Source organism: Stylophora pistillata, chromosome 3 (assembly GCF_964205215.1).
Source record: "Stylophora pistillata chromosome 3, jaStyPist1.2, whole genome shotgun sequence".
NCBI classification, from domain to species: Eukaryota; Metazoa; Cnidaria; class Anthozoa; order Scleractinia; family Pocilloporidae; genus Stylophora; species Stylophora pistillata.
The window spans coordinates 509,015-535,000 of NC_142521.1; the positions used below are offsets into that span (position 1 = coordinate 509,015).

Genomic DNA, 25,986 nt, shown 5'->3' on the forward strand with positions numbered 1-25,986 from the left:
AAAAGGTGGACATGGTTTTCAGATCGTAGTCAGGATGAAGAATTTGCACGGTGGGGACTGGGACGAGACAAAATGGTGTCCATCGTGCTCGAAGTATGCACTCGATAATAAGCTTCTTTTCGGTTGTTTTTATGTGTTTGATGTCACCAACACAGAAATTCATACTTGGAAAGGGTGAAAAAATAATAAAAAATGAGGTAAGTCAAGATTTGATGAGATTTTGAAGTTATAAGCATTTAGTTGAAACAATTTCGTAGCGCTGGCGTTTTGTTAATTCCAGTGAGCTAGGGTTCGATTTGTTTTGCTTGGGCAATAAAGGTTTGACAAAAAACTTGAAGAAAAGACTGTTGATTCGTATTTATATTTATATTTATCAATTTAATGGCAACATAGTAAACAAAAGAGAGAGAAAAAGGAGAAAAAAAAATGCCATAGGGATAGTCCTTAAAGGAGTCAAGGACCCCATGCTAGACAGACAACCCAAATTCTTTGTATTCTTTGTATGTTGTCTTGTTTGGTTTCCATACACAGCAAAATGTGAATTCTTCACCCATCACTCTAACAGGAGTGATATATACAGTACAATGTAGTATACTCTGAAAAATACGAACTGCACTTTAAAATTTGCTTTTTATACTTCAGAACCACACTCCAATGTCTCACTGGTCCTCATTCTGACTACTACATTTTCCGTGCAAAAATTATTTCAAAACATTAATTGCACAAATCACAATCTTAATTTGCAGTATCTGTAAAGTACTGACATATTTGCACCAGCACCCGCTTGTTTGAGGAGACCCTGGGTTTGTTGTCAAACCTCTCCATCAGAACTTGCTTCACCCCTTCTTCCTTGCCTCTTTGGTATACCACTCTCAGGTGAGGGAGACCCAAACCTGAGCTTGCACACTTAATGGCCATTGAGGCTGAAATGTACTTCTCTCTAACTAATGGCTGCAGGGTATTAACCAGAAGTTTCTTTTCTTTTAGGAGCTTCTGATATGATGCCACCCATGAAACTTTGAAGCTGTGCTTTTGTAGCAGTTTGACATTTAGAAACTTGTTCACCAGCTGGTAAAGTGTTTGCACATCTGCAAGAGCATTGTGAGCTTCATAGGATTTACCCAGAAGACCTTGTACCAGGTTTTCTTGGCTTTGGGATTTCCTTTCAGGAAGCAATTCCCTGAATGCTGAAAGAGGGTCTGTAAAGCCAGAAACTGTTTTAACTAAGTCATCCATGACTCCATTTTTCTCTGCTGCTTGCACCAAGAACCTGGCATCAAAGGATTTGCAATTGTGTGCTACTAAAATGCAAGGCATTCTTGATTTGAGCCACTCAATGAAGGTCTTCAGTGCCACATCAATTGCAACAGCATCAGTTATTGGCTTCCCATCATAAAACAGTATTGCTCTTTGGAAGGTGAGTTTGTTCACAGCAGATGCTTCTGGTGATAGTACATTACGAGGCTTGATATAAATAGAGAACTCATCATTACCATCTGTTGCTGCAATTTGTAGGATTTCAGCATCATTACCTGTTTTAAGATATTGTAATCCAATTAATACTTTACAAAGATATTACAAAGAAAAATGTAATAAAAAGGCTTAGTGCATCTATGCAGGGTATATCTAAAATAAAAATAGGAGTGATTTCTGAACACCTGTCCTGCTAATTTGCATCTGACCTATTTTCTTTGAGGACAAGGCATGATAAAACAAAGGAATCTATGGGATGCAAATTAGCAGGACGAGTATTCAGCAATCTAGCAAAATAGCAAAACAATTCCATGATTAAATATAATTATTCTCTAATGTGCAATTCCAAAACACCCTGCTGGGACAAACATGGTTATATTCCAAGGCTGTGCTCTAACAGCGCCCAGTGGCCCCTGGCACCTTACTTTTCCACTTGGGTGACTCGGAAATTTTAGTTTTTTTTTTATACAAAGCATATGCTGGGCACCCTAGATTTCACAGTTTCAGAGCACTGGGCTCCATTCAATTTTCCTTAGAGCACAGCCTTGTATTCACTTTGTTACTTTTTTGCCAAACTTCACCCTGCAAAGCTAATTACCCCTTCCAGATGTTTCCAAATCAAATATGATTTGATGATAGTCTTTGGTTAACGATACTTTCTCAATCTTTGAGGCTGCAGGTGGTGCTGAAATTTCCTGAGCAGCATCATGTCCATCAAAGCCCATTCCAGAACTATACTGTTGTCCTTCTCTGTTCTCAAGCTGTTTTGTCTTTTTCAACTGCTTCGCTTTCTTCTCAATTCTTTTCTTCTTGTACTCTCTTGTTTTCTGTTTCTGTTTCAAAATTAGTATTTTCTTGTCCATTTTCTTTGCAAACTTTAAAGAATTGCCTGGCTCGACCCAAGGGGAGCTAGCTTCTTAGCATTTGAAGCATAAACCTAAATTGAAGAAACAAATGGTTTTTATTCACTACAATTTGGTATCTCTTAAAGCTTGTGAAACGGAAAAAGAGGTTGATAGTCCTCTAACACTTATAGCGTTATCCCTTGCAGTTATTAATTTAATTTAGAATACAATCATAAGCACTAACACTATTTTCTAAGAGTTGTGTTCCTCTACAGGTAAAATGGTTGGCATTGGGAATTTGTGAGGAGCGAGCTGTGCCAGCATACATGTACACTGTACTTACTACTATGATCTTTTCCAGTGACTGCCTCAACCTTTTGTCCATCAGATCCTTGCCATGGGGAAGGCCTCTGTGTTTGTAGGACGCAGGACTTTTTAAGTAGCCACACCAGTCGCCACAAGAAGAATGGTCACCATGAGCATGGGGCACAATAGAAATGTTTTCCTCACCTTAAGAAAGTATCAACAGTGGTGCAAAGACTAAAATATAAAGTAAGAAAATTTGGCTAAATTACTTACACTTTCAAATGATCCACAACAAATTAAGTAAAGTTTCTCATTCTTTAAAGTCCGTACAAGCACTGGAAGTGTCTGCTTACTATTGTTTCCCAGTCCTAACTGACCATACAGTCCTAAGTAAAACAAACACCACAAGATACATACCTAAATGTCTTTACAAAATCAGAGACAACTAACCTAAACATCATTAAGGGATTAACATGAGCCAGGTAGTTCTGGAGAGCACAATGTATGTAGAGACAAAAAGTGTCCAACTACATGGATTTGTATTTTATATTCAGCCTAAACCATAAATTAAATCTGAGATCCAATAATACTAGCTTATCACTGGGAGAGTATCGAATTATAACACTGCTTAAAATTCAACACAGGGTTTTGCCCGATTGCCCTTCCCCTGTTAATCTCCAAAGTTCAAATTTCTAAAAAATGCCTTGCAGCCTGTACGTTTCCAAAATGACCACAATACAAACCAATTTGAAACAACATTACAAATTAAAGGAAATTTCTGTGAACTGCTTGACTGTATTTTCATACCTCCTCCAAATGTGAGGATTTGTCCTTGAAAAAAGAAATGATTTAAACAGGGTTGGAAAACATTGCCTCTTCTATTTCCAGTAATAAATAGGTGAGGCCACTGTTCATATATTAAAATTCTAACATGACTCTCAGGCTAGGACGAATCAACCAAAAGCAATTAATCATTCATTGTCCAACCTCTATGTGATATCTTTTGTTTCTTTTCCCCCCTAGCCTCTGAACCAAGTTTGAATTTTTAATGTAACAAAAATGGCTTATTCAAGTGTATGACTCTTCCTTGATGTGGGCCTTAACAAGTTCTTTCATAGCAACAGTCTTTTGTCTCATAACCCAGCTTAGTAAAACTTAGGTCAAAATATAATATTTGGTCAGGGCACAAAACCCACTAGGTGGGAAACATGGTAAACCATGGCCATCAGTTTGTGTGCTGAAGAATATTACTAGCACTCTGTGTTTCATTTTGTTCAAAAAGAAGTGATACTTATGAAGTTTTTCCTCTTTAAATTAAGTTTTTCCACTTTAAATTAATAAGCCTCCCTCTAAGCCACCCCCCCCCCCCAAAATCCGTGGAATAAATAAGCTCCCCCCTCCCCCGGGAAGGCTTATTATAGGATTTATGGTATTCAGGTGCAGATTGAATTGACTTTGTAACAAACCAAAGCCAACCTAAGCTGTAAGTACTGCACTGTGTGAATACCCAGCAGCTAGTTTGGTCACTTGATACTGATCAAGTGCTTGCACATGTGTTGGGAGGAGTGCATCTTTAATGCTACCCACTCCTAACTGTCCATGGACTCCCCATCCCCACGACCACACCCGGTGATCTGCTCACAGAGCCATGGAGTGATAATGTCCACACATAACTGCTATACATTTGTTGTCCGATAGCTCGGTAATGTAGACAGGCCTTGTCTGTTGCTTTGTGTCTCCTTGGCCAAACTTTCCTCAAAATAACACAACATTGAGATAGAATAAATATATGAAGTTCATATATTTTGAACTGCAGTATTAGATACGTATGATGCACGATCCTTGCAGTAGATAGCGCTATTTATGCAATAGCGAAAATCAGACCTGAAAAAAATCAGGCCTGTACGGGACTCGAACCACTGATCTCTGCAATACTAGTGCAGCGCTCTACCAATTGAGCTAACAAGCCAACTGGGAGCAGGCCGATAAGTTGGTTCGTAATAAACCCGTGAAAGTGATAAATGAGATAGAATAAATATATGAAGTTCATATATTTTGAACTGCGGTATTAGATACGTCTGATGCACGATCCTCGCAGTAGATAGCGCTATTTATGCAATAGCGAAAATCAGACCTGAAAAAAATTTGCGCTATTGCATAAATAACGCTATCTACTGCCAGGATCGTGCATCATACGTATCTAACACCGCAGTTCAAAATATATGAACTTCATATATTTATTCTATCTCATTTATCACTTTCACGGGTTTATTACCAGCCAACTTATTGGCTTGCTCCCAGTTGGCTTGTTAGCTGAATTGGTAGAGCGCTGCACTAGTATCGCAGAGGTCAGTGGTTCTAGTCCCGTACAGGCCTGATTTTTTTCAGGTCTGATTTTCGCTATTGCATAAATACCGCTATCTACTGCGAGGATCGTACATCATACGCAACACAACATTGTTAAAAAAAATTATCATGTGAATCAGGAAATTATTTCTAAATGCATTATCTGATTCAAAGATGTTGTGATCAAAGTTGAAAACGACTACCTTAGAAATGGCATTCAGGTAGGGCTCTGCCTTTTTATCCTTCAAGTCCCTGTAATATCCATATATATTATCACTCAGTTAACAGGTAGTGAGATACTTAAACTTATGTAGAGATTGCTATCTTGATCTAACGTAAAATTCTTGTAACTAATTTACAAGGAAATGTGTAGCAGTTAGAGGGGAGAATTGACAGTCAGACTTTGGGGTTAAGTTAAAGGGTTAAAATCAAAACGAACATCTTGCAAGGATGCTGATAATATTTGCATTGATAAAGTTGTATTTCTTACCTGTCCATACTTTGATGATGCCCAAGAATACACCTATGTGAGGGAAAATAATCAAATTAATCACTGACGCATACTTCTTGCCAGCTGCCCTCACATCAATGAATCAAACTGTATCACATTGTACTCAGAATAGAGATTATGGTTAATGGTTCCTGCTTAAAATGAAAGCAGTTCTTCATTTTTTTTTTCTTACTCATTGTAAATAATTCTTAAGTTTGATAACATTAATATTTAAATTGTTGTAGATATATTTAAATTTGTAAGTCCACATCAGCTTTTTAGCTGCCTTCTTGTACTGACCTACATGAAAAATAAAGTATGTATGTATGTATGTATATAACTCTGCTAGGAATGTTCAGCCCCACTGCATACTACTCACTTTGAAATTTCAACTCTCTTGCTGAGGTGAATAAGCTAAACCTCTTATCTTGATCTTCTTGAGAGCTAGCAACATGTTAATTAACCTATTGACATCCAGTGCGCCCATATGCGCCCATGGGGACCCACACCCTTTCTACGCCTTGTGACATCATCACTTTTAACCCTGGAGCATGAATTTGAGCACCTACTTGAACAGGTTGAAAATATCTTACAGACAATACTTGAACTTGTCAGGTTTCAAAGATTAATTGTTTGTTTATACTCCACAAGATCTAATTAATCAGTGCAATAAAGGCAGAACTGGTAAATTCTAGAGCATAGAAAAATGCACTGTGTGAGGTGACCTGGTTTGGCCAGCAAATACCAACCAGACAAAGAAGCTACATTCCTGATCAACCTGTGCCACAGCCTAACAATCTTAGTTCCATTTGATATATTAAAAAAATCCTACATAATGTACCATCCCATTATTAATTGGAAATCATAAGTTTAATCTATCTTGTTCTCTATAAAAAGTGGGAGTCCAATCCTGTGATCACCTATATCTGAATTTACAACTACGTAACAGTAACCTTAGAAAGATGTTACATTTCATCTTAAGTCACAAGTGTGGGGGAAAGAAAAATTTTTAAGTCCCCATGACAAATCCAACCTCAGACCTTGGGACTCGGTGCTCCGATGCTTTAGCACGGAGCCACAGAGACTCTATGGTGATCAGCAAGGCCCATTACAAAGTTCATATAGTTCATTAGTTTTTTTATCGGATTTATATTTTTTTTCTTTTTAGTTTTCGGGTTGCGCCTCACATGGGATTTTGTTTCTGTTTCGGCAATCTTATTTGGTCCTTTTTTTAAATTTCTTTTACTTCTGTATATTCATAACTTATGAGACCAATAAAGTTGATAAACATATATGACATGTGTCCTGCATACTAGCTGCTATAGGATCAGCAATATTTTTCAATAATGACACTACAAGCACATAGGCAGTGATGAGTTAACATTTGGCAGACTTTCTTTGTCTAAAATATAACACTCAATTCTTCAGAGATGTTTTTGGCAACACATTGTACCGTATTTATGTATGATCCTCGCAGTAAAGAGCACTATTTTAATAAGCAATAGTGAAAATTACACCTGAAAAAATTCAGGCCTGCATGGGATTTGAACCACTGACCTCTGCGATACTAGTGCAGCACTGTACCAATTGAGCTAACAAGCCAACTGGGAACAGGTCACCAAACTAATTCACCATAAACCCGTAAGATGATAAATCAAACTCAATGAATATATGAAACTCATATATTTGAACCGCGGTTGTAGAAACGTATTTATGTACGATCCTCGCAGTAAAGAGCACTATTTAAGCAATAGTGAAATTCCTACCTGAAAAAATTGAGGCCTGTACATTGTACCTTCCTTTTTGTGATCTTCCCCATGTGTAAACATCTCCCGATGAACTAACAACAGCCGTGTGTTGTTGGCCATAGGACAAATGACAGGCTTGAACAGGAACTCCATTGTACTTTTCTATTATGAACAGAACCCGTGATAATGATATCATTACATGGTCTGAATGGAAGATCATCTAAAGTACCATAGAATGTACTTCACTATCAACCACAATTTGAGAGCTTTTATTAATACTTGAAATTACCCTCTTCCTTCCCAGATCATTTTCAGAAGCTTGGTCTCCTCCAGTAATGCACTTAAATGCTGCAACTCTGGACACAGACAACAGAGAAAAGTATCAATTACAATATCCTTTTAATTAGTTATTAAATCTTTTACAGGCATAATTATTCTTATTAACCCTAATTTCAAAGACATCTGCAACATCTTATTTGAAGAAACTGGGCTTGGGTAGATGGCTCCTAACTAATCCAGGATAATTTTTTTGAAAAAATGCCATCTCTCTCAAGGAACTGGAGATGCAAGCTGAAACATGGAAGTAAATTAACCATTTCTGCCGGCAGCTTTCTACTTTTGACATCCCCCAGCCCTCAATATATAAAATTATAAAAAATTTAATAAAGAAGATAAATAACATGGGACACACACCTTGCATCAGCATCCAACTTATCATCTCTGAGATAATTTAAAACCAAAAGACAACATAAAAACAGCTCAATCAGATCATGCAGGGAAGGTTGCTTATGATCCTCCTATATCACCGAAAGTGAACAATTAAAAAATAATAAATAATAAATAATAAATTAGCAATGGACATTCTACTGGGTGGCTCTTCTTGTCCACTGTTCCAATCGAATTGGAATTTGGAATGTTGGTTTTTGCGGAGGGAGGTAAACAGGAGGACCCAGAGGAAACCCCCAGAGCAAGGACGAGAACCAACAGCAAACTCAACCCATATGTGACGCCAAGTCTGGGAATCAAACCCAGGCCACAGTGGTGGGGGGCAAGTGCTCTCACCACTGTGCCATCCCTGCTCCCCTAGGAACAATTCAACATTTATTTTAAAAAGTTTGCAGGAAGTAAGATAAATGGATCTTTTGAATCTTCCTTATCTTGTTCCAGTTTAGTTTATAGTGTTCATAACAACAGTTTATCGTGCCCCCCTGCCAACTCTCATTCACTTCCACTAACACTTCCATTATAATCACTGAAAAAAAGTTTCATCCTTTGGACATTTCAATGATTCTCTGTTGGATGTGTGTGGATAAGTTGATTACAATAAATGAAATAATATATTGTCGAAGAAAAAAAAAACATAACTCATGCAGACCTGTCTGAAACTGGCAGTACTTTCAAGAGAAATCACTGAGCTGATTGAGCTTCCAGATACAGTCCTAAAATTAAATGAAAGTGAAACATCCTTATGAATGTAAACCCTTATCAAATTACCACAATAACCACCATCACCATCACAATCTTAAACCATTCATACCTGTATTTCACAACTGCTAACATATGATAGTAGTATGCATTACAACTGATTCATGGTATATATAGTGTAAATCATAATCTGCTCAGTAGTCATATTTATCATTAATCCTATCTGAAAGTTCCTTGAAAACACCTTCAAAGCTTTTTATTTATTGGCTTTAGTTGTTATTCCCTCTTGACACTGACAGTTAATACAGTTTAAATTTCTGATTAAGCTTGGTCATTACAAATAATGACAAATTCTTACCTCTGCCTTGGAGGTCTCACTTAACTTGCCAAGGATCTAAATGAAGGACGAGATGGGTCCAGAACTCGAGCAATGTGTACCAAGCTTTCTTCATTCAATGAAGTCAGATGACAAAGAGGGAACTTCAAATGACTTAAAATAATTTCAGGCTGCAAATCAAAGGAAGGCACAAAAAATTGCTTTAACTCCCATAAGTGATGAGACAGAACTTAATTCTCCTTACAACATCAATATTATATCAAGCAGATGAGTAACAAGAATAACGAAACATATCAAGGAGGGGATTATTAGTTGATCTAATACCAAATTCTTTAAAGTTACACTATAGGAAAAGAATAGCAAACAGTATGGAGAATTTATTTACTAATACATTCTTGGGAGGGAAAGGGTTACTGAAGAACCAATAAAAATGCAAGCATTCAGTTGAAACTTTCCTCTTATCTTCAAGACATAGCTGAACCTCAAAACAAAAAGTACATGGAGCAAATTTAGGCAGATTATACCTATGAAATAATTTTCACTCACAGTACCTAAGACAACAGAAATGATTCTGCATCCTTAGGATCCATACACTGTATAAAAGCACCTGTTATCCGCATACAAGGTAAGTATGAATTAAAAATCATTACAAAATAAAAACGAACCCACTTCAACTGCCACCTTGTTTTCTTTATTTCTTATTTGCTGAGCTGGCACCTGCTACTTTAAGGATGAACCTTGTACATATTACATTGTCAGTGATGATGGTATGAAAAATAAGAGTCAAACGCTTTTACAATTATAAAATAAACAAATCTTTATCAAAAAATTCATGCATCTTACCAAAAAATTTGACCTCTTTCAATTCTAAAAAGAGAATTCTGAACAGGTCAACTCAACAGAACACTGTGCAAAATCATCTCGTGAATGCCCCTTCATTGAACTATTCAATAAAGTGCTGCAATCATGTCTTTCTCGCCATTCGCACCTCTGCTGATAATATCAGTGAAACCTCTAGATGCCAACTTGCCCTGAAGTTCACAAGAAAGATGAAACTTTCCCTTCTGTGCAAGCATGTCCAGAGTTTCAGCCATGAGACCTCTTGCCTGTGAAGGAAATTCAACTGATTGAGATTCAATTCATGCAGCCTTTCCACTAAGATTATCTTGTATTCTGCAACATCACGCAATACAGCCAAAACCACTAGTAAACTGTAAATCATCAAAACTCAGGGTTACTGAGTTACTTTCCACGATCTCATTCAGAAGGCTTCACAAGTCTCAAGTGTCTCCATAGGCTTTGAAGTAAGTGAAATGTTCTCCAGAAGTAGCTCCACTTTTGCAGGCTTCTGGTGTTTGAAGCACAGTCTATTTTAATCCAACAAAGCAGTGAAACACCATAGTCTTGTTCAAAAATAAATGTTTACCTTTGCCTGCACCTAGTGTTTTTTATAGCTGGTCTTTAAAAAAAAAAACCTCCAGAGAATGCTACAAGTTAGTATCTGCCCAGTCAGATCCTGTACATAAAAACCATTTGCAAGTGTGCAGTCCAGATTAGCTCACCAAAAAAAAAAAACCTCCAGAGAATGCTACAATTTAGTATCTGCCCAGTCAGATACTGCACATAAAAACCATTTGCAAGTGTGCAGTCCAGATTAGCTCACCAAAAAAAAAAAACCTCCAGAGAATGCTACAATTTAGTATCTGCCCAGTCAGATACTGCACATGAAAACCATTTGCAAGTGTGCAGTCCAGATTAGCTCACCAAAAAAAAAAAACCTCCAGAGAATGCTACAACTTAGTATCTGCCCAGTCAGATACTGCACATAAAAACCATTTGCAAGTGTGCAGTCCAGATTAGCTCACCAAAAAAAAAAAACCTCCAGAGAATGCTACAATTTAGTATCTGCCCAGTCAGATACTGCACATAAAAACCATTTGCAAGTGTGCAGTCTAGATTAGCTCACCAAAAAAAAAGAACCTCCAGAGAATGCTACAATTTAGTATCTGCCCAGTCAGATACTGCACATAAAAACCATTTGCAAGTGTGCAGTCCAGATTAGCTCACCAAAAAAAAAACCTCCAGAGAATGCTACAATTTAGTATCTGCCCAGTCAGATACTGCACATAAAAACCATTTGCAAGTGTGCAGTCCAGATTAGCTCACCAATCCCCTTCCCCTTCCCGCCTCACTAACCTTGGCTACATCAAACATGAAGTTCTTGAGACCACATGCTGACAGCTGATCTAAGGCCGTGAGCTCATCATAGTCTAATTTCATTCAGGAATTGGCTGATGGAGACATAAAGATGTCAAAAAATAAAGTACAGTGATCAATGGATGAACTTGTGCTGTTTAATTAACTTATAACTTACAGACATTAATTATAATAAGGAAAGTATTAAAAAAAACCCAATTCATTTCATTACTGAGGCCCATACCTGAATGCTTCAGAGAGTGTATGTTGCTGAACTGTATTTCCACTATTATACAAAACCTGAAAATAAAATTAAAGTGATGTTACATTTTGAAGTCTGTTGTTTCAGTAAAAATAAATGAGGCTAACCAGAGGTAATTAACACTAATAACATAGGGTAAAACACCTTAATAAGGATTTTCTAAAAATGTATTGCTTGACAAGAACCTGTTGTATACAGCAGAAGAGCGCAAGATTGGATAGCCATTTTATTCTCTGCAATGTGATCACTGTGCTTACTGCAGAGTGCCTTGAAAAAGCAAAGAGAAGGTATGTTTACATTTTGTATTAATTCTGATATTTCATCAAACATTTTACATCTAACATTTTTATTAGTGTCACCTTGAATGGAAAAGAAAAGAAACCTCTTTTTGTAAAAAACACAAACTCACTTCTACCCTTCAAGTGTTACCTTATTATAGGAAATTAATGCTGCATGGATTTAAAGCAATTTAAGCATTGAATTTCTTTCCAGTGCTCATAATAAACAAGTCATCCTTGATTATTTAAGCTAAAACCTTTTACCATGTACTAAATACTTAAGCGACCAAGGTTGTTAGGTCAAGATAGCTGGATAATTTTGCCTTTTTCTTTTCTGCATTTTTATGGATCTCTCCTCCTGTGCTACAAGCAATTGATAGGCTATCTTTCCTAGCTCTCAAAATAAACAAGTCATTTTTTATTCTTATTTTAGCCACCAAATCCTTTTACAACTGATGAAAAATTTTTTAATTAGCATGCTTGCTTGGTGAAGATAGCTAACTATTTGCCTGTTTTTTGTTTTTTGTTTTTGTCTTTTTATGCATCTAAGCTTTGTCTTGGTCAATAAAAACACACACCAAAAAAACTATCGATTAAGTTAAAGTAGCAATGAAGGAAAAACATCCTATAAAAAGCAAGTTGTTATGACGACCAGCTGTCAGATGGATTAGATAGCTTCATACAAACCACAGTGACAATGATGAATAAAGCACCCAGAGCATTAGTTGTTACTATGTACAGTCTCATTTGTTATCAAGAGCAAGATAATTTTAAAAAAGCTGAAATATTTCTTTAGATCTTTCTTGTTATTTTTCTCTTCAGTTTCACCAACAAGTTCAATTCTTATTGATGTAGCACAGTTGAATTCAGGTGAGATCAGATGTTGTTATTTTCATGAATGATAAGGGTTGTAGTGAGAATATGTAAACATAGTTGTCATGTTACCCTATCTTTGTTGAGTTATTTTTGACAAATATTTTATAAAAGCAATAGAGGACTTTATCAACTTTACAAAACCTTATCTGAACACTTAGGGATTACAAGAATTCTTCATAATTATATGCAAATCTGTAACTGTGTCTCTCAACTCCCCACTGAGTGTTCACTGTTCACGGTGATCATTCCAGACGTCAAAAGGTTAGCCTATTTCTAACGATTTTGAAATTCTGTCAGGTGTGTATCCAGCACTACCTCCAGTCACTGAGGTGGATTTAAGCCTGCTGCTTGATCAGGTCAGTGACTAACTGATAAAAACTATTGTGCTGTGTATTGAAAAAAATCATAAAGAGATCCTTGGAATCATTGGGGCTGCACCTCTTTAGCATTGAAAGCACAATGTCTCTCTACCTGTAGAAGATCAGCGGAGCTATTAGTTATAGCTTTAGAGATTAAGAGACCTTGGATGTTGCAACACAAATTTACAAGTCAACATACAATCTGCATCTTTATGATTTTCTTCAATACTACGAGGATCGTGCATCATACTGCATGTTGTTTATGTTTCTGTTTATCAAGTGTACCTTGATTTTGTTTCAGTGAGTCCCTTTTTCCCTCTCAGCTATAGAATTCTTTATTTTGTAACACAGGCTGAATGGGAGCTGACATTACACTATATTGTCGCTTTTTCATCTGTGATAAAGGATTCTGTCACTGGACTGACAATGTTTATTAAAATCAATTAAAGTCCAATTTCAATTTCTAATCTATTAGGTCTTGACAGTATGTATTAGGTTTTTTAGATTCTTAATCTTAGAGGCACCTATGTATTTTGAACAAGCTCTACGAGCTCCTTGACGCTACGTGGGTAAATAAAGTATTGATTGATTGATTGAGTCACAAAATGTCACTATTCAGTCAAATAAGGTCAGTACATTGTGTGTTTCAGTAAATGAGGTGTTCATACTGTACTTGTTAATTTTGAAATCTTTAGTCTAGAATAAAACGTTTAGTACATGCAATAAAAGGAGGTCTACAGTGTAATACCCACATTTATTTATATCACTATCTGTTGAAAATCTAAGCCATAGGAAGGCCATGATTGCAGTTTCTGTGGAACAACCGATGATTATTGGAGAAGCTGTTTTTTAAAGGTCTTTTTTTAATACGTCTTTTCAGAAACATGAATACGTTGTTTGGTGGGTAGCAAGAAGATTGTACCTCTTTATTTCCTACGTTAATCACCTTGCCAGGACTGATTAAAACAACATGTTTAGACATCCTCAACTTATAAAAATAGGTATCTCTTTTATACGCTGAGTACTTGAACCAACAGGGGTTATTCCTTAAGACTGGTCGCCAAGATAACTGTTTTATTTTTGCTGCTTTGCTCTTCAATCTTTTTCAGATCTGCTGTTCCCTTTTGAATTTAAGCCACAAGTTCATTTCATATTACTGCCGAGTGCATGTTTTTGGAGTAAGTAATTTTGAGCTAAAAAGGGCTATTCCACATGAGACATCAAAATTTGACAGATTTTTAAATTCAAAATATGAGAGCCAAACTTACTTTTCATGAAAGCTTATACATAGTTCTATAAGAATCCAAATCTAGATTGGCAGTAGTGGCCACGTCCAGGGTGTGTGACGCAATTGTTTTTGAGGGTTTTTATTAACAGAATAAGCCATTTTACATACCAATATCTAAATGGCTCTATCTCAAAGAAATTGATTGCTATAAATCAGTTTTTGAGATCTTAACTACTCACTAGGATGGGCCTTTCAACGCCAAAAGAAAATAATTCTCAATCATTTAATGCCTCAGACAAACAAAGACATAAGTGTTGCAGACGTGTATAGTGGCCGAGAACTGCCATTAAACATATTCAAATTTATAGGAATTATTTTTGTTATTTTTTTTTTAATTTCGATTTATTTCTTATTTTTCTTTTTAAAATAAAAGCAAGTGAAAGTAAATGAAATGTAAAATAGAAATAAAATGAAACCAAAGATAAATGAAATCAAATCAAAATTAAATACTACCTGGCCAAGCGCTGCCACTAGTTTCATTTTTTTTTTTTTTATTGATTGTTGGAATAAGCTACCATCATCTGTCGTAGATCATGAATATGTAAATAGCTTAAAAAAAGCATTGAAAAAAGTCTATTTTAAATGATTTATAATACCTATAGAGCATAATTTTAAAATTCTTACGCAGGCATGTATTGTTAACCCTGCCATATCAATTACATTTCATTGACTCATTGACTAAGAATAGCGTCTACTGTGTTATACCTCATTTTTCAAAGCTTCCCGACAAATGTAAATGATGTGGACGGGTATTCTGAAGTTGTTCCGATTCCTCGTTGGAAACAGCCATAGATCCTCAAAATTCATGCGACCTGAACAAAGCAACCGCGTCCGCGCTCTTGAAATTTGCTCGGTTTAAACGCAGGAACTAACTGGATCGATCGAAGTTTGACTCGTGCACAAACAATGTTATAATATGAGTCAGCAGTTGACTTACCCAGTATTCCTGCAAAGGGAGATGAACTGCAACCAGAAGTGCGGTCCGAAGCGTTGGTCCTCGAAGGCGGCAAAGTGAACAGAGAGGTATTTGGCCTGCGCATGCGCGAGTGGCATTAGCTTAACGCCATTTGTTGAGTTTGCGACGCGTTTCTGCGAGGTTTCAACTGGACAATCGACACCTTTTTGTAATATTTTTTGAAGATGAATGAAGGAGTATGACAAGTTCACCAACATTTCTAACTATGTGGATATTCATGGTGTTTAATGGCTCTTCGGTTGAGGATATTTTAATGATGAAAGTGCGAACAAAACGCGAAAAAATCCCCAAAACTTGAAGTTTGAGATGGCTTACTTTGGTTTGCGAAACGAAACGAAACGAAAAGGAAAATCTATAGTTTGCGAAATGAAAAATCTGTAGTTTGCGAAATGAAAAGTCTGTAGTTTGCGAAATGTAAAATCTGTAGTTTGCGAAATGGAAAATCTGTGGTTTGCGAAATGAAATTTCCCTGTCAAAATTAAATTCTGGCGGAAGACTATCCTGGCGATCACCTTTGCATACATTTGCTAGGTAGGAGACCCTTGCGTTACATTTTCTAACAGGTCAGGGGAGTCTAACTTTTGGTTGAGCCATCATGGGTCGAGGGTCTTATGTCGAAGTCGAGGGTATTTAGTCGAGCGTCCCTTTTTTGTTTTTCTTTTTCGCAGCCTAGGCGAGGAATTTCATTTCGCAAACTACAGATTTTCCATTTCACAAAGTACAGACTTTCCATTTCGCATACTACAGATTTTTCATTTCGCAAACTACAGTTATTCCATTTCGTTTCGCAAACTACAGTAAGCCCTGCATATTTTTCAGTTACTTTTTAGTGAGGATAATTTTGCAAAGTACATCACAGCCTTGTACTATTTCAATAAATCAATGTAATTCAAAAAATGTTATACATTCAAGAAAAACAGTTACTATCAGTAGTGCATATACATTTGCGAATATGCATGTAACATTCTTTTGTCCATTTGCGGTTTGATACTTATTTATAAATTCACAGCCGTAGCGTATTACTAGCTGTAATTACAATAAAGCTGTAATTCCAAACATCAAACTATCTGCCTGGACTCTACAGAATCAACACTGAGAACCCTCAAACTTTTTAAGATATTGAACGTGCCTGGATAGCCCAAGTAGATTACCGTATTTGTTCGCCTATAAGCCGAGCGATTTTTCCAACAAATCAAACTGAGAACAGGTAAATTCTCGCCAAGGAAGGGGGTTCGGCTTATAGCCGTGTATTTTCACCAAAAAATATTTAAGGGTGCTTAACAAGATTCGAAATTCAATGTTTATTCGACTGTAAGCCGAGCGATTATCAACAAACACAAATTTCCGAGCTCACGAAGGGTAGGTACATGTAAATCATTGTTGGTTCTGCTCGACGGAAGCTCGAATCGCATAGGAGTTTCATCCATATTGAACAGCCTGGAGAGCGAATGGCCATACCGCTGCCAAAGTGCGATCACGAACTGATGGAACTGGATGATCTTTTCTTCCAGATCTTGTGGGAGTCGCTGGGCCAGGGTTGTCCTAGTGCGAAGGCTGATGGAATGGCGCTTTTTCCATCTCTGGTAGCAACCCAGTGAGGCTTTGAAGTCTGGATCACTGCTCAACTCCTTTGCCTTTAGCCGTAGAATTAATCCGCTTACAGCAATTCCTGTATAAGATAACAGAGATCAATTGTTTGACTTGTTTTGACGACATGAAAAACTGGCCAATCAGAAGCGGTCATTCCCACGGTTTGTGTAAACATTGCAACACGATCTGACAGATATCAGTTGATCGAAGCTTTTCATTGTTTTAAAGAAGCGAAAGACCTACCTTGACTCCCCTGCTCTGAAAACCAGTCCAGTAGTGTTTGATCCAATTCAGGATACTTTGGCGAAAGGCAGCCCATCGTCTTTCGCTTTGCTGACATTTTAAGCTCACCATAAAACAGGTTCGCTTAATCTTTTCGCCAGCGACGCACCATCGATTCACTGATTCCGTAATCTCTAGCGATGTCGGAGTTGTTCTCGACGGCCTCTGCTTCAGCAACGACTTTTAGTTTGAACGCTAAGTTGTATGAAGAACGACGAACTTTCGGCATGATGATCGATTACGATAACTTTGAAAGAGAGCGATTGTTTCAGACAGGATTCTGAACTCAGGTGAATGTTTTGTTATGTCACGCATGGTTCTATTTATTTACACATTAAATTCAACTTATCTGTGATTTGTTGTTACTTTCAATTAAACGACCAATAACAACTGAGTAAATAACCTACTTTTTGGTTACATGTTTCCCGAGGGGGAAGCTCCTTTTGTTTTCGGTTTATGTTAATTCATCTCAGTTAACGACACGCGTGGAGTACTTTGCAATTATTAGGTCTCGGCTTATAGCCGAATGTTTTTTGTTTATTTTTTATTTCAATGCAAAGCTGCTGACATGAAGAAGTTTAGGGTCTCGGCTTATAGCCGAGATCGGCTAATAGGCGAATAAATACGGTAGATACCGATAAGTGACCCTTCTGTCTAAAATGGTTCAAGAAGCTAGGACAACGTTCTTTTTGACCTGCGGGTAGTCCCTTTCTACCCAAGTGGCCTAATGACCCAGTTTCTGTAGTTGAACAAACAAAATCGAGTCCCAGACGATAGTTTTCCAAAGATTTAAAAATCGGTGTTAAACAATCTCCTAACGCAGGGTATACAGGTTATCACTTTCAATCATTTTCCAATTATTTGAAAATGGAGTACTTAAAACAGGCCCTTTTTGCACATTTTATTCCACATTATCCAAGAAGTTACAAACTGGACCTGTCAACCCGTCGTGCTGCTTAACCGACTAGCGACAAAGGGTGAAAAATACTACCGACTAAGTGACTGAATATTAACCGACAAGTGGACCCTCCTCCCCCCCATTCAGACTCTCTGTTGAGATAAGCGCTGAAAACTAGCAAAGTCATAATTTTGTCATATCTGAAAATTCGGGGCTATTAAGCAATGTCAGTTATGTGGGGTGTATCGCTAGTGACCAGAAACGCGAGAGATAAACCCCGTTCTCTGTTGTTATTTCAAATCTATACAAACTGTAAGTAACAGAAGTCTCCACGTGAAAATTAAGCATTGCAAACTCATTACCCGGTGTGATAGGGCGAGGTGCCGCGAAATCGACCCCGTTTTATGTTGTTATTTTGTAAATATCTGAAAATTGGGGTCATTAACCAGTGTATTAGTGCAGGGTGTATGTGTAATCACTAGCAACTCCCGAAATCGACCCCGTTTTTTGTTGTTATTTTCTAGATATCTGAAAATTGAGGTCATTAACCGGTGTTTTAGTGCGAGGTGTATGGGTAATCATCGGAAACTCCCGAATCGACCCTGTTTTCTGTTGTTATTTTCTACCGAAATATCTGAAAATTGGGCCTGGAGCATTAAAGCAGAGTGTATAGGTTATCACACAGGAAACTCGCAAAATCGACCCCGTTTTTTGTAGCTATTTTCTAGATATCTGAAAATTGGGGTCACCAAACCAGTTTGTTAGTGCGGGGTGTATGGGTAATCACTGGCAACTCCCGAAATCGACCCCGTTTTTTGTTGTTAGTTTCTAGATATCTGAAGTTGGGGTACTTAACCGGTGTGTTAGTGCGGAGTGTATGGATAATGACTGGAAACTCCTGAAATCAACCCCGTTTTTTGTTGCTATTTTCTTGATATCTGAAAATGGAGGTCATTAACCGGTGTTTTAGTGCGAGGTGTATGAGTAATCACTGGAAACTCCCGAAATCGACCCTGTTTTATGTTGTTATTTTCAACTGAAATATCTGAAAATTCGGTCCGGAGCATTAAATCGGAGTGTATAGCTTATCACTCAGGAAACTCGCGAAATCGACCCCGTTTTTTGTTGCTATTTTCTATATATCTGAAAATTGGGTCACTAAGCCAGAGTGTTGGTGCGGGGTGTATGGGTAATCACTGGCAACTCCCAAAATCGACCCCATTTTTTGTTGCTATTTTCTACATATCTGAAAATTGGGTCACTAAGCCAGAGTGTTGGTGGGGGGTGTATGGGTAATCACTGGCAACTCCCAAAATCGACCCCATTTTTTGTTCCTAGTATCTAGATATCTGAAGTTGGGGTCCTTAACCGGTGTGTTAGTGCGGAGTGTATGGATAATGACTGGAAACTTCTGAACTCCACCCTGTTTTGCGTTATTTTCTAGATGTCTGAAAATTGGGGTCATTCACCGGTGTTTTGGTGGGGGGTATAGGTAATCACTGGAAACTTCGCGAGAACGACCCCGTTTTCAGCTATTTTCTAATTTTCGGAAAATTGGGGTCATTAACCGGCCTGTTAGTGTGGGGTGTAAAGGTAATCACTGGAACCTCGCGAAATCAACCTCATTTTTCTGTTTATATTTTCTAAATATATGAAATTTGGGAGTAGCCGGTGGCCCACTCAACCCTGTTTTATTAGTCATTTTCTTGGCTCTTCACCCACCCTATATCTAAAGTTATGTCCTGTGTTTGCAACGACGACTCAGTATCAGACTGGCGTATTTATGACATAATACATTGCAGTTATTAACTATACACGTTGGATGATGGCTGTTGCCATACGATTTCTGAGCGTGGCATCCAAAATTTCACAGCTGAATTTTAAAAGGAGGTCCCATTCAGACCTGCCAAGTGTTCCATCTTTGAAAACAAGCGACAAGCTCAAAATCGGTGCAACGTAAAATACCTCATCAAAAAAGTCATGAACAACTGTATGATTGGCAGGTATCACACAATCTTTACAATCTATCCAAAAAAGAAAAAAATATTTAATGCTACTATAAATAATCTCCCAAGCAAGTGTAGTTAGCTTCGTAACTGTAAAATCAGAGTTGATTGTTCAGCTCAAACTAAGGTCAAAGCTATTAGTGTCCATCAGTGATTTGCCTTTCTCTTTTCTCCGAATGCACGACTGCTCGCACATTGAATATAATTAATTCCATACAGTACAATTCAACTTTTTTTAAAAAAGGCAGATACTAACTATCAGTAAAGAAATAATAAGAAGAAACCAAGGAAATTTTCCCTCAAAGGTGATTTGTATTAATTAACCGACAATATTTTATAGTTGTGAAATAATTTGCAACGAATCACCAAATTCAAAGCGACTTTACTATGGGTACATTTCATAAGAATAGAAACCATATAAGTTGGGTCCTGGTGAAGTACACTTAATATACTGAGATGAAACTTGTTCAGTGGAGAGCATTAAAGATAAATGATGTGTTGTTTTAATCCTATACGTGACACGTCCGCAGTAACAATTTAATTTAATTTTTTAATATACTCAATTTCAATTATACAGGTCTTAACATAATATACAAATTAAAGATAAATTAATGATTATTAAAAAAAATAAAAAATTTACAAGATCTAAATAATTAGGTCAGTTTATACAGAATTCAAAGATTCCTCATAAGAATAAACTGCCTCAATGAAGGGAAAAAAATTTTTACGTACAATATAGTAGCTCAAATAGCATAATTAACATGACAATAATTATTAATTAATTATAAAAATCTATCCTTATTTCCAGTAAATTTGTTTTGATAAAATTCATTAATACTGTTCTTAAATGATGAGAAAGATTCAATCATTCTAATGTGTAGTGGAAGAGAATTCCACAGGTCTACAATATGATTAAAAAAAGAAAACTTAAAAACATCAGTTCCAAAAAGGCCTTTCCCCAGTGTAACCTCACTATTTCTGATGTTATATTTAGACGTCTTAAAATTTACACATGACAAAACATTAAAATCAATGTAACCTTTAAGGCATTTAAAGGAAAAGCAAATAACAGCAAAGGAAAAAGCAATTCCTCGAAAATGAACTATAGAGTTAACATTCAAAAGTATGCTTAAAGGGTTACATGACTTTCATTAACAAAAATACTTTCTGGCTCCAGCATAATACTGTTGGTCTTGGCATTTCAATCAAGAGTGTATTCTCTTAGGCTAATTATTATCACTTAGGTTCTAGAATCAATATTGGGTCATTCTCTTCACCTAGATTATACTATTTAACATTTTATTGTAATGTAGCTAAATTGATCGATGATTTCATTTCCATTGATTGGTCTAATGCGGCATGATCTGAATGAACAGTCGCATTTTGGTTATACCTCTATGGAATTAAATTGACCTAACTTTGATACAGCAATCTGGCCTGATTTCGAACCAGATGGAGGGTTTTTAAAGTTAATTTATCAGTGAAATGTTCAGCAAATTAATTTAATTAATTTTAATTAATCAAATTTGTGACTGCAAAAAATACTTTAAATTTACTTACGGTAAATTATTACCCTAAGACTTCCTTCAGAGCTCAACTAAGGCAGATGATGGAACTTTAGACAACTTTCACTCATGACAATTCTGCTCGCTACTTATAAATGTTTGCATATCTAAGTAAAAAATTAGTATTGAATTTTGGTTTTGAGTTGGCGTCAGTAGAAAAACAACAAATTATTCATAACATTCTAGCAAAAGCTATGTCTTCAAGGAAGTAATTACTGTAGCTGTTTTGGTCCTTAATTGAGCCCTTTTTACACAGTACACAATCCTTGTTGACTAAGTGTAACTAAAATAACAGAGCAAATGGCCCCTGGTAAACAAAATGGCTCCCCAGAATCCAAATTTGCACAACACTGAAAGTAAAGAGGGCCATGGGCAGTGCAGATAATGTTCTTTCCCAGTACTTGATCATTATTTAAAACATCACTGTAATTAATTGTTTCTTAACTAAACCAGAAAAATTCTATTTCTGAAATAACTCATACATGCATTAAACTAGAATTTACATTCCTTTAGTACATTCCATTTGTAACTCAAACCACTAGTTACATACAAAACGCAGTTGTTTAATGATAACTTCTGCAGTTTTTTAAATACTTACTGTATTTCTTGTTGAAAAGGTCTTGCACATGAGCAATAGTAAATTGCTGATGATTTGCACCTATAAAACAGAAAGTAAACAAAAGACTTAATATGTAAACAAGATATGAATGGCAGCTACATGTAAGTTTCACATGAGGATTCTATTAAATGGCCCATACACTTCTTTGTGGTTCAACTTACATACATGTACCTTAATTTTGAAAAAGTCACAACACCTACAACATTAATGTTTAAAAACTCTGGAGTACTTGAAAATAAATTATTCTTGGTATCAAAACCAGTCCCTATCAAATAGGATTTTGTACTGTAGTCCCATGAGATGCAACCCCTCACTGAAATTCCTTGTCTCAGACTCTAAGGTAGATGGCAAGATTGTTATATAGGTGACTCAATCAAGACATTATCCTGTTTGCTAAGATCACAGCAGTGTCTGCATCTTGATCTTACTTATTAACATCCTCTTTGATGCAGCTCTTGAAGACATGCTCCCTTCCTTGAAACAAAGTGCCAAATTGTGCCGTTCATTTTTCATAGTTCTTAGCTTCCATTAATGGGCACTTCATGAGGTCCACCAACACCCACAAAAAGGATGTTTTATGTTCCAGTTCTCCCATAAAATGGCAAACCTTAATCAGTGAATGAAATATCTGCAGTGCTCTGTTTGTAAGGGTAACTCATATAGGGTAATTGCTTTATTAAAATCTTAATGAAGGCGAGGGCAATCAAACACTAGAAAATATACACAATGTACACCATAAAACAAGAGAGAGGCAAGACTGGGGAGGAAAAGGGTTGATTAAGAACCTGTCATCTATTATATGGCCACAATCCACAAATAGGATATTGGCTGCAGATGCCATCTTTGGTTTAAAATGCAAAACAGTACACTCGATTCCATATTCTTAACCTCGCTCAAAGTGAATAATTATGGTGTACTTGTCACATAAAATTTCACTGTTTGAAAGCAAATATTGTCTTCTTACCAAAATATTCTCGAAATTTTATGCTCATCCCTTGATTAGTTGCAAGAAATGCTGTTCCAGCCCTAGATGCAAGGTTGTACACTTCACCACTGATATCCAGATATAATGTGGATGTCTGACAACCCAAATCTTCAAGAACCAGGATTTATACATGCAATAAAATAAGGCAATTAAAAAGGTTATATTATCTTCAGTCTTAATTATTAAGATATAGGTCTAACCCGAAAACACTTCTTTTAAATCCCCTAAGGAAATGCTCAATATGAATCATTCATAATTACCGTTAGTATTATTAATGTTTTTTGAAGATAGGCAACTTAACTCTATCAGGGTGAACATACACAGCTGTATTAATAGTACCTCTTCCAAAAGTTTCTTTCTGTGTCTATCAGTTAGTTTTCTTTTCTGCTCCTCCGTGAGTTCTGATACTTTGACATTTAATTCTTTATAAACTTTTGCAGAATCCACAAACTTTTTTTTCTCCATGTCACTTCTTTCTCACCACTTTTCAGATGCTTTCTTATTCTTCTGTTGGTAGGTAAGACCTTTACATTCATCTGCAACTCAGTAAAAGAACATATATGATTCATGAAAAATATATGACCAAGTGCACTAATCACATGCAGTGATGTCAGTCAAGACCACCTTACAGCCACATAACACTTACTGATTACTAAATTAAAGATCAGTCATTTCCCAACAATGAGCTATCAACAGATTCATGATTCAAAATAACTATATATTGTATTGTGATCTGCAACAAAGCTTACGTTTGACCACTTGAAAATTGTCAAGGTATCAATGAAAGGCCTGTTTCCTTTCCAAAACTTCATGCAAGCTAGAGCAGTTCTGAAAAGAATGTCTGAGTGAGAAAAAAATTATTTTTATAGGCTACAATAACACAAATCAAAACCATTGTTTCTAATGTTAATAGCTATGATGTCAAGCAGTAACAATACTTAATCATGACATTAAGCATTATACAACATAATGGGTTATAATAATAATAATTTACATTTCTAGAGCGCTAAAATTATAAAATATTCTAAAGCGCTTTACAACATTATTAACTACAAATATTAAAATGATAAACGACAAAATATCAAAACAAACTGTAAGCCAGCTTGAATAGATGTGTCTTAAGCTTTGACTTAAAAATCGTTACACTTGGACTGTTTCGAATTTCAAGCGGCAGTTCGTTCCACAAAAAAGGTCCAGAACGGGCAAAAGCACGATCACCAAAGGTCTTAAAGTTAGTTCTTGGGACCTTACGGAGACCCTGATCGCAGGAACGTAGCTGATGACCCTTGACACTGTGTGGCTGCAGATATTCTTTTATGTATAGTGGGCCTTGGTTGTTTAAAGCTTTATAAATTAAAAGTAACGGAAAGAGTACCATATAACCCCATACATTAATTATGCATTCAATTTCATTAATTATGTATGCACCTCATTGTTTTTAAGACAATGACTTATTCCCATGGGTTTAGCATATATACATTACTAATAAGTACTTACTGCTTCAATAAAAGAGAAATTGATTGAAAGCGGCGTTTTCGTCTCCATTCCTTTCTCACGTTCTTCTCCCTTCTCCCCTTCGTTCCTAAGTTCTCCTCGGTTTTTTTTTTTTTTCTTTCCTTTCCTTTTTACCTTCTTGGCAGTTCTGCTGAGCCTTGAACCATCGCTCCTCAGACAACGCGTTATTATCACACAATTATGAAACCATAGCCTTACCACTATGCTACGCAAACCAGGTAGGAGTTCCTCTCCAAAAGCTACATTTTTTTTTAACCTTTCAGTAAAAAAATTTTCATAACAATATGTGCATTGATATAATGCACCAAAGGTCCCCTTTGCACTAAAGAATGGATTTCTTCTTCTCTACGATTGGCCAAATACCACATAGAAAACAAAATTTATTCATACCTCTTTCTAATAACATCAACGAAAGAAGAAGATAGAAGGAAGAACAACAACAACAACTCGGAGATGGGGAGACTGAATTTTATTCGACTTTCTCGAATATTATCGGATCACGACCGGTGCATACAGTGGTGTAAGGATCACAACCCGCTTGTGACGTGGGTAAAATGTCCTCGAGCTGGGCGCAGCAATGAACTTAGATGGACGCGACGTGCTTCATCGCGAGACGGGTACGAGTGGCGATGTTCAAAAAAGGGTTGTGATGGAATGGCTTCAATGCGCCGGAATTCACCGGTGCGCACACACAGGATATCGAAAATACATGGTGGGGAATCAAGCGAGGTTTGCCCCAAACATGAACATCCAAAGGACTTTTCGATGGCTACCTACAAGAATATATGTGGCGTCAGCACTACGGAAACGATCCCTTTGGAAACGTTATCGAACATATCGCCCAACTTTGTCAAGTCCAGAAAGACTAGATACAAAGGTTTCTTTGCATCGCTGTATGCACCGGCCTTCACAAACAATTTTCATCACTAGGACACGAAAGGATAATGAAAGAATCAACCAAAACCACAAGAACAGGTAAGACACAAAATTTATTTAAACTTTGCAATGACAAACTTCAAAGCCTGACCGTAGACTTGATGTTATTTTCCGGCCAATTTTACGCTTTCAAAGCGAAACTGAACATTCAGTTATATTTCAAAATTAAAAACCTCTGGAAAATTACTTGAGTTTTCTGTTTTGCAAAGCCAAAACGCACCAAATTTACCCTGTTTCAAAAAAGACTTAGAAAAAAAATCCAAATTTTCAAAACAAAGACTACTAGTCTCTGCGGTGTTCTATTGTTATCGCTATTGTTTTAATTGAACAAAGACTGAATGCATAATTAATGTATCGGGTTATATGGTACTCTTGCCAAAAGTAA

General features: G+C 36.6%; 2 protein-coding genes and 1 long non-coding RNA gene across 6 annotated transcripts in view; all 3 read right to left on the reverse strand.

The window, feature by feature from the left end:
* Positions 1-332: 332 nt before the first annotated feature.
* On the reverse strand, positions 333-3,654 carry LOC148733996 (maternal protein exuperantia-like). The gene is made up of 3 exons (XM_088753165.1): positions 2,662-3,654; positions 2,072-2,410; positions 333-1,532 (listed from the first exon to the last, which is right to left on the reverse strand). The coding sequence occupies exons 2-3, from the start codon at positions 2,334-2,336 to the stop codon at positions 736-738; spliced, it is 1,062 nt and encodes a 353-aa protein (XP_088609291.1). The 5' UTR covers positions 2,337-2,410; positions 2,662-3,654; the 3' UTR covers positions 333-735.
* LOC148733997 (uncharacterized) lies at positions 3,157-6,990 on the reverse strand. Its single transcript, XR_015998681.1, has 4 exons — positions 6,978-6,990; positions 5,461-5,493; positions 5,174-5,222; positions 3,157-4,373 (listed from the first exon to the last, which is right to left on the reverse strand). It is a non-coding gene; the product is annotated as an uncharacterized LOC148733997 (long non-coding RNA).
* Positions 6,991-7,492: 502 nt separating this feature from the next.
* LOC148733998 (uncharacterized) overlaps positions 7,493-25,986 on the reverse strand; it is a 27,254-nt gene continuing 8,760 nt past the window's right edge. Inside the window, exons 3-14 of one of the 4 annotated variants that reach the window (XM_088753187.1) lie at positions 23,632-23,686; positions 23,130-23,258; positions 22,145-22,204; positions 11,614-11,695; positions 11,411-11,466; positions 11,167-11,261; positions 9,959-10,076; positions 9,522-9,577; positions 8,992-9,140; positions 8,584-8,647; positions 7,902-8,005; positions 7,493-7,564 (exon numbers count right to left, since the gene is read on the reverse strand). In XM_088753187.1, the coding sequence (XP_088609313.1) occupies positions 11,682-11,695; positions 22,145-22,204; positions 23,130-23,258; positions 23,632-23,686 (258 nt within the window). In that variant the 3' untranslated portion in view covers positions 7,493-7,564; positions 7,902-8,005; positions 8,584-8,647; ... (4 more) ...; positions 11,411-11,466; positions 11,614-11,681. The other 3 variants (XM_088753186.1, XM_088753189.1, XM_088753188.1) reach the window with 3 other exon arrangements.

Bases quoted from the DNA above. Each gene is read 5' to 3' on its own strand.
- LOC148733996 (XM_088753165.1), bottom strand. From the start codon at position 2,336: ATGGACAAGAAAATACTAATTTTGAAACAGAAACAGAAAACAAGAGAG. The intron at 1,533-2,071 runs GTAATTAGCTTT...ATCTTAAAACAG, and splicing joins TTTGGAAACATCTGGAAGGG to GTAATGATGCTGAAATCCTA.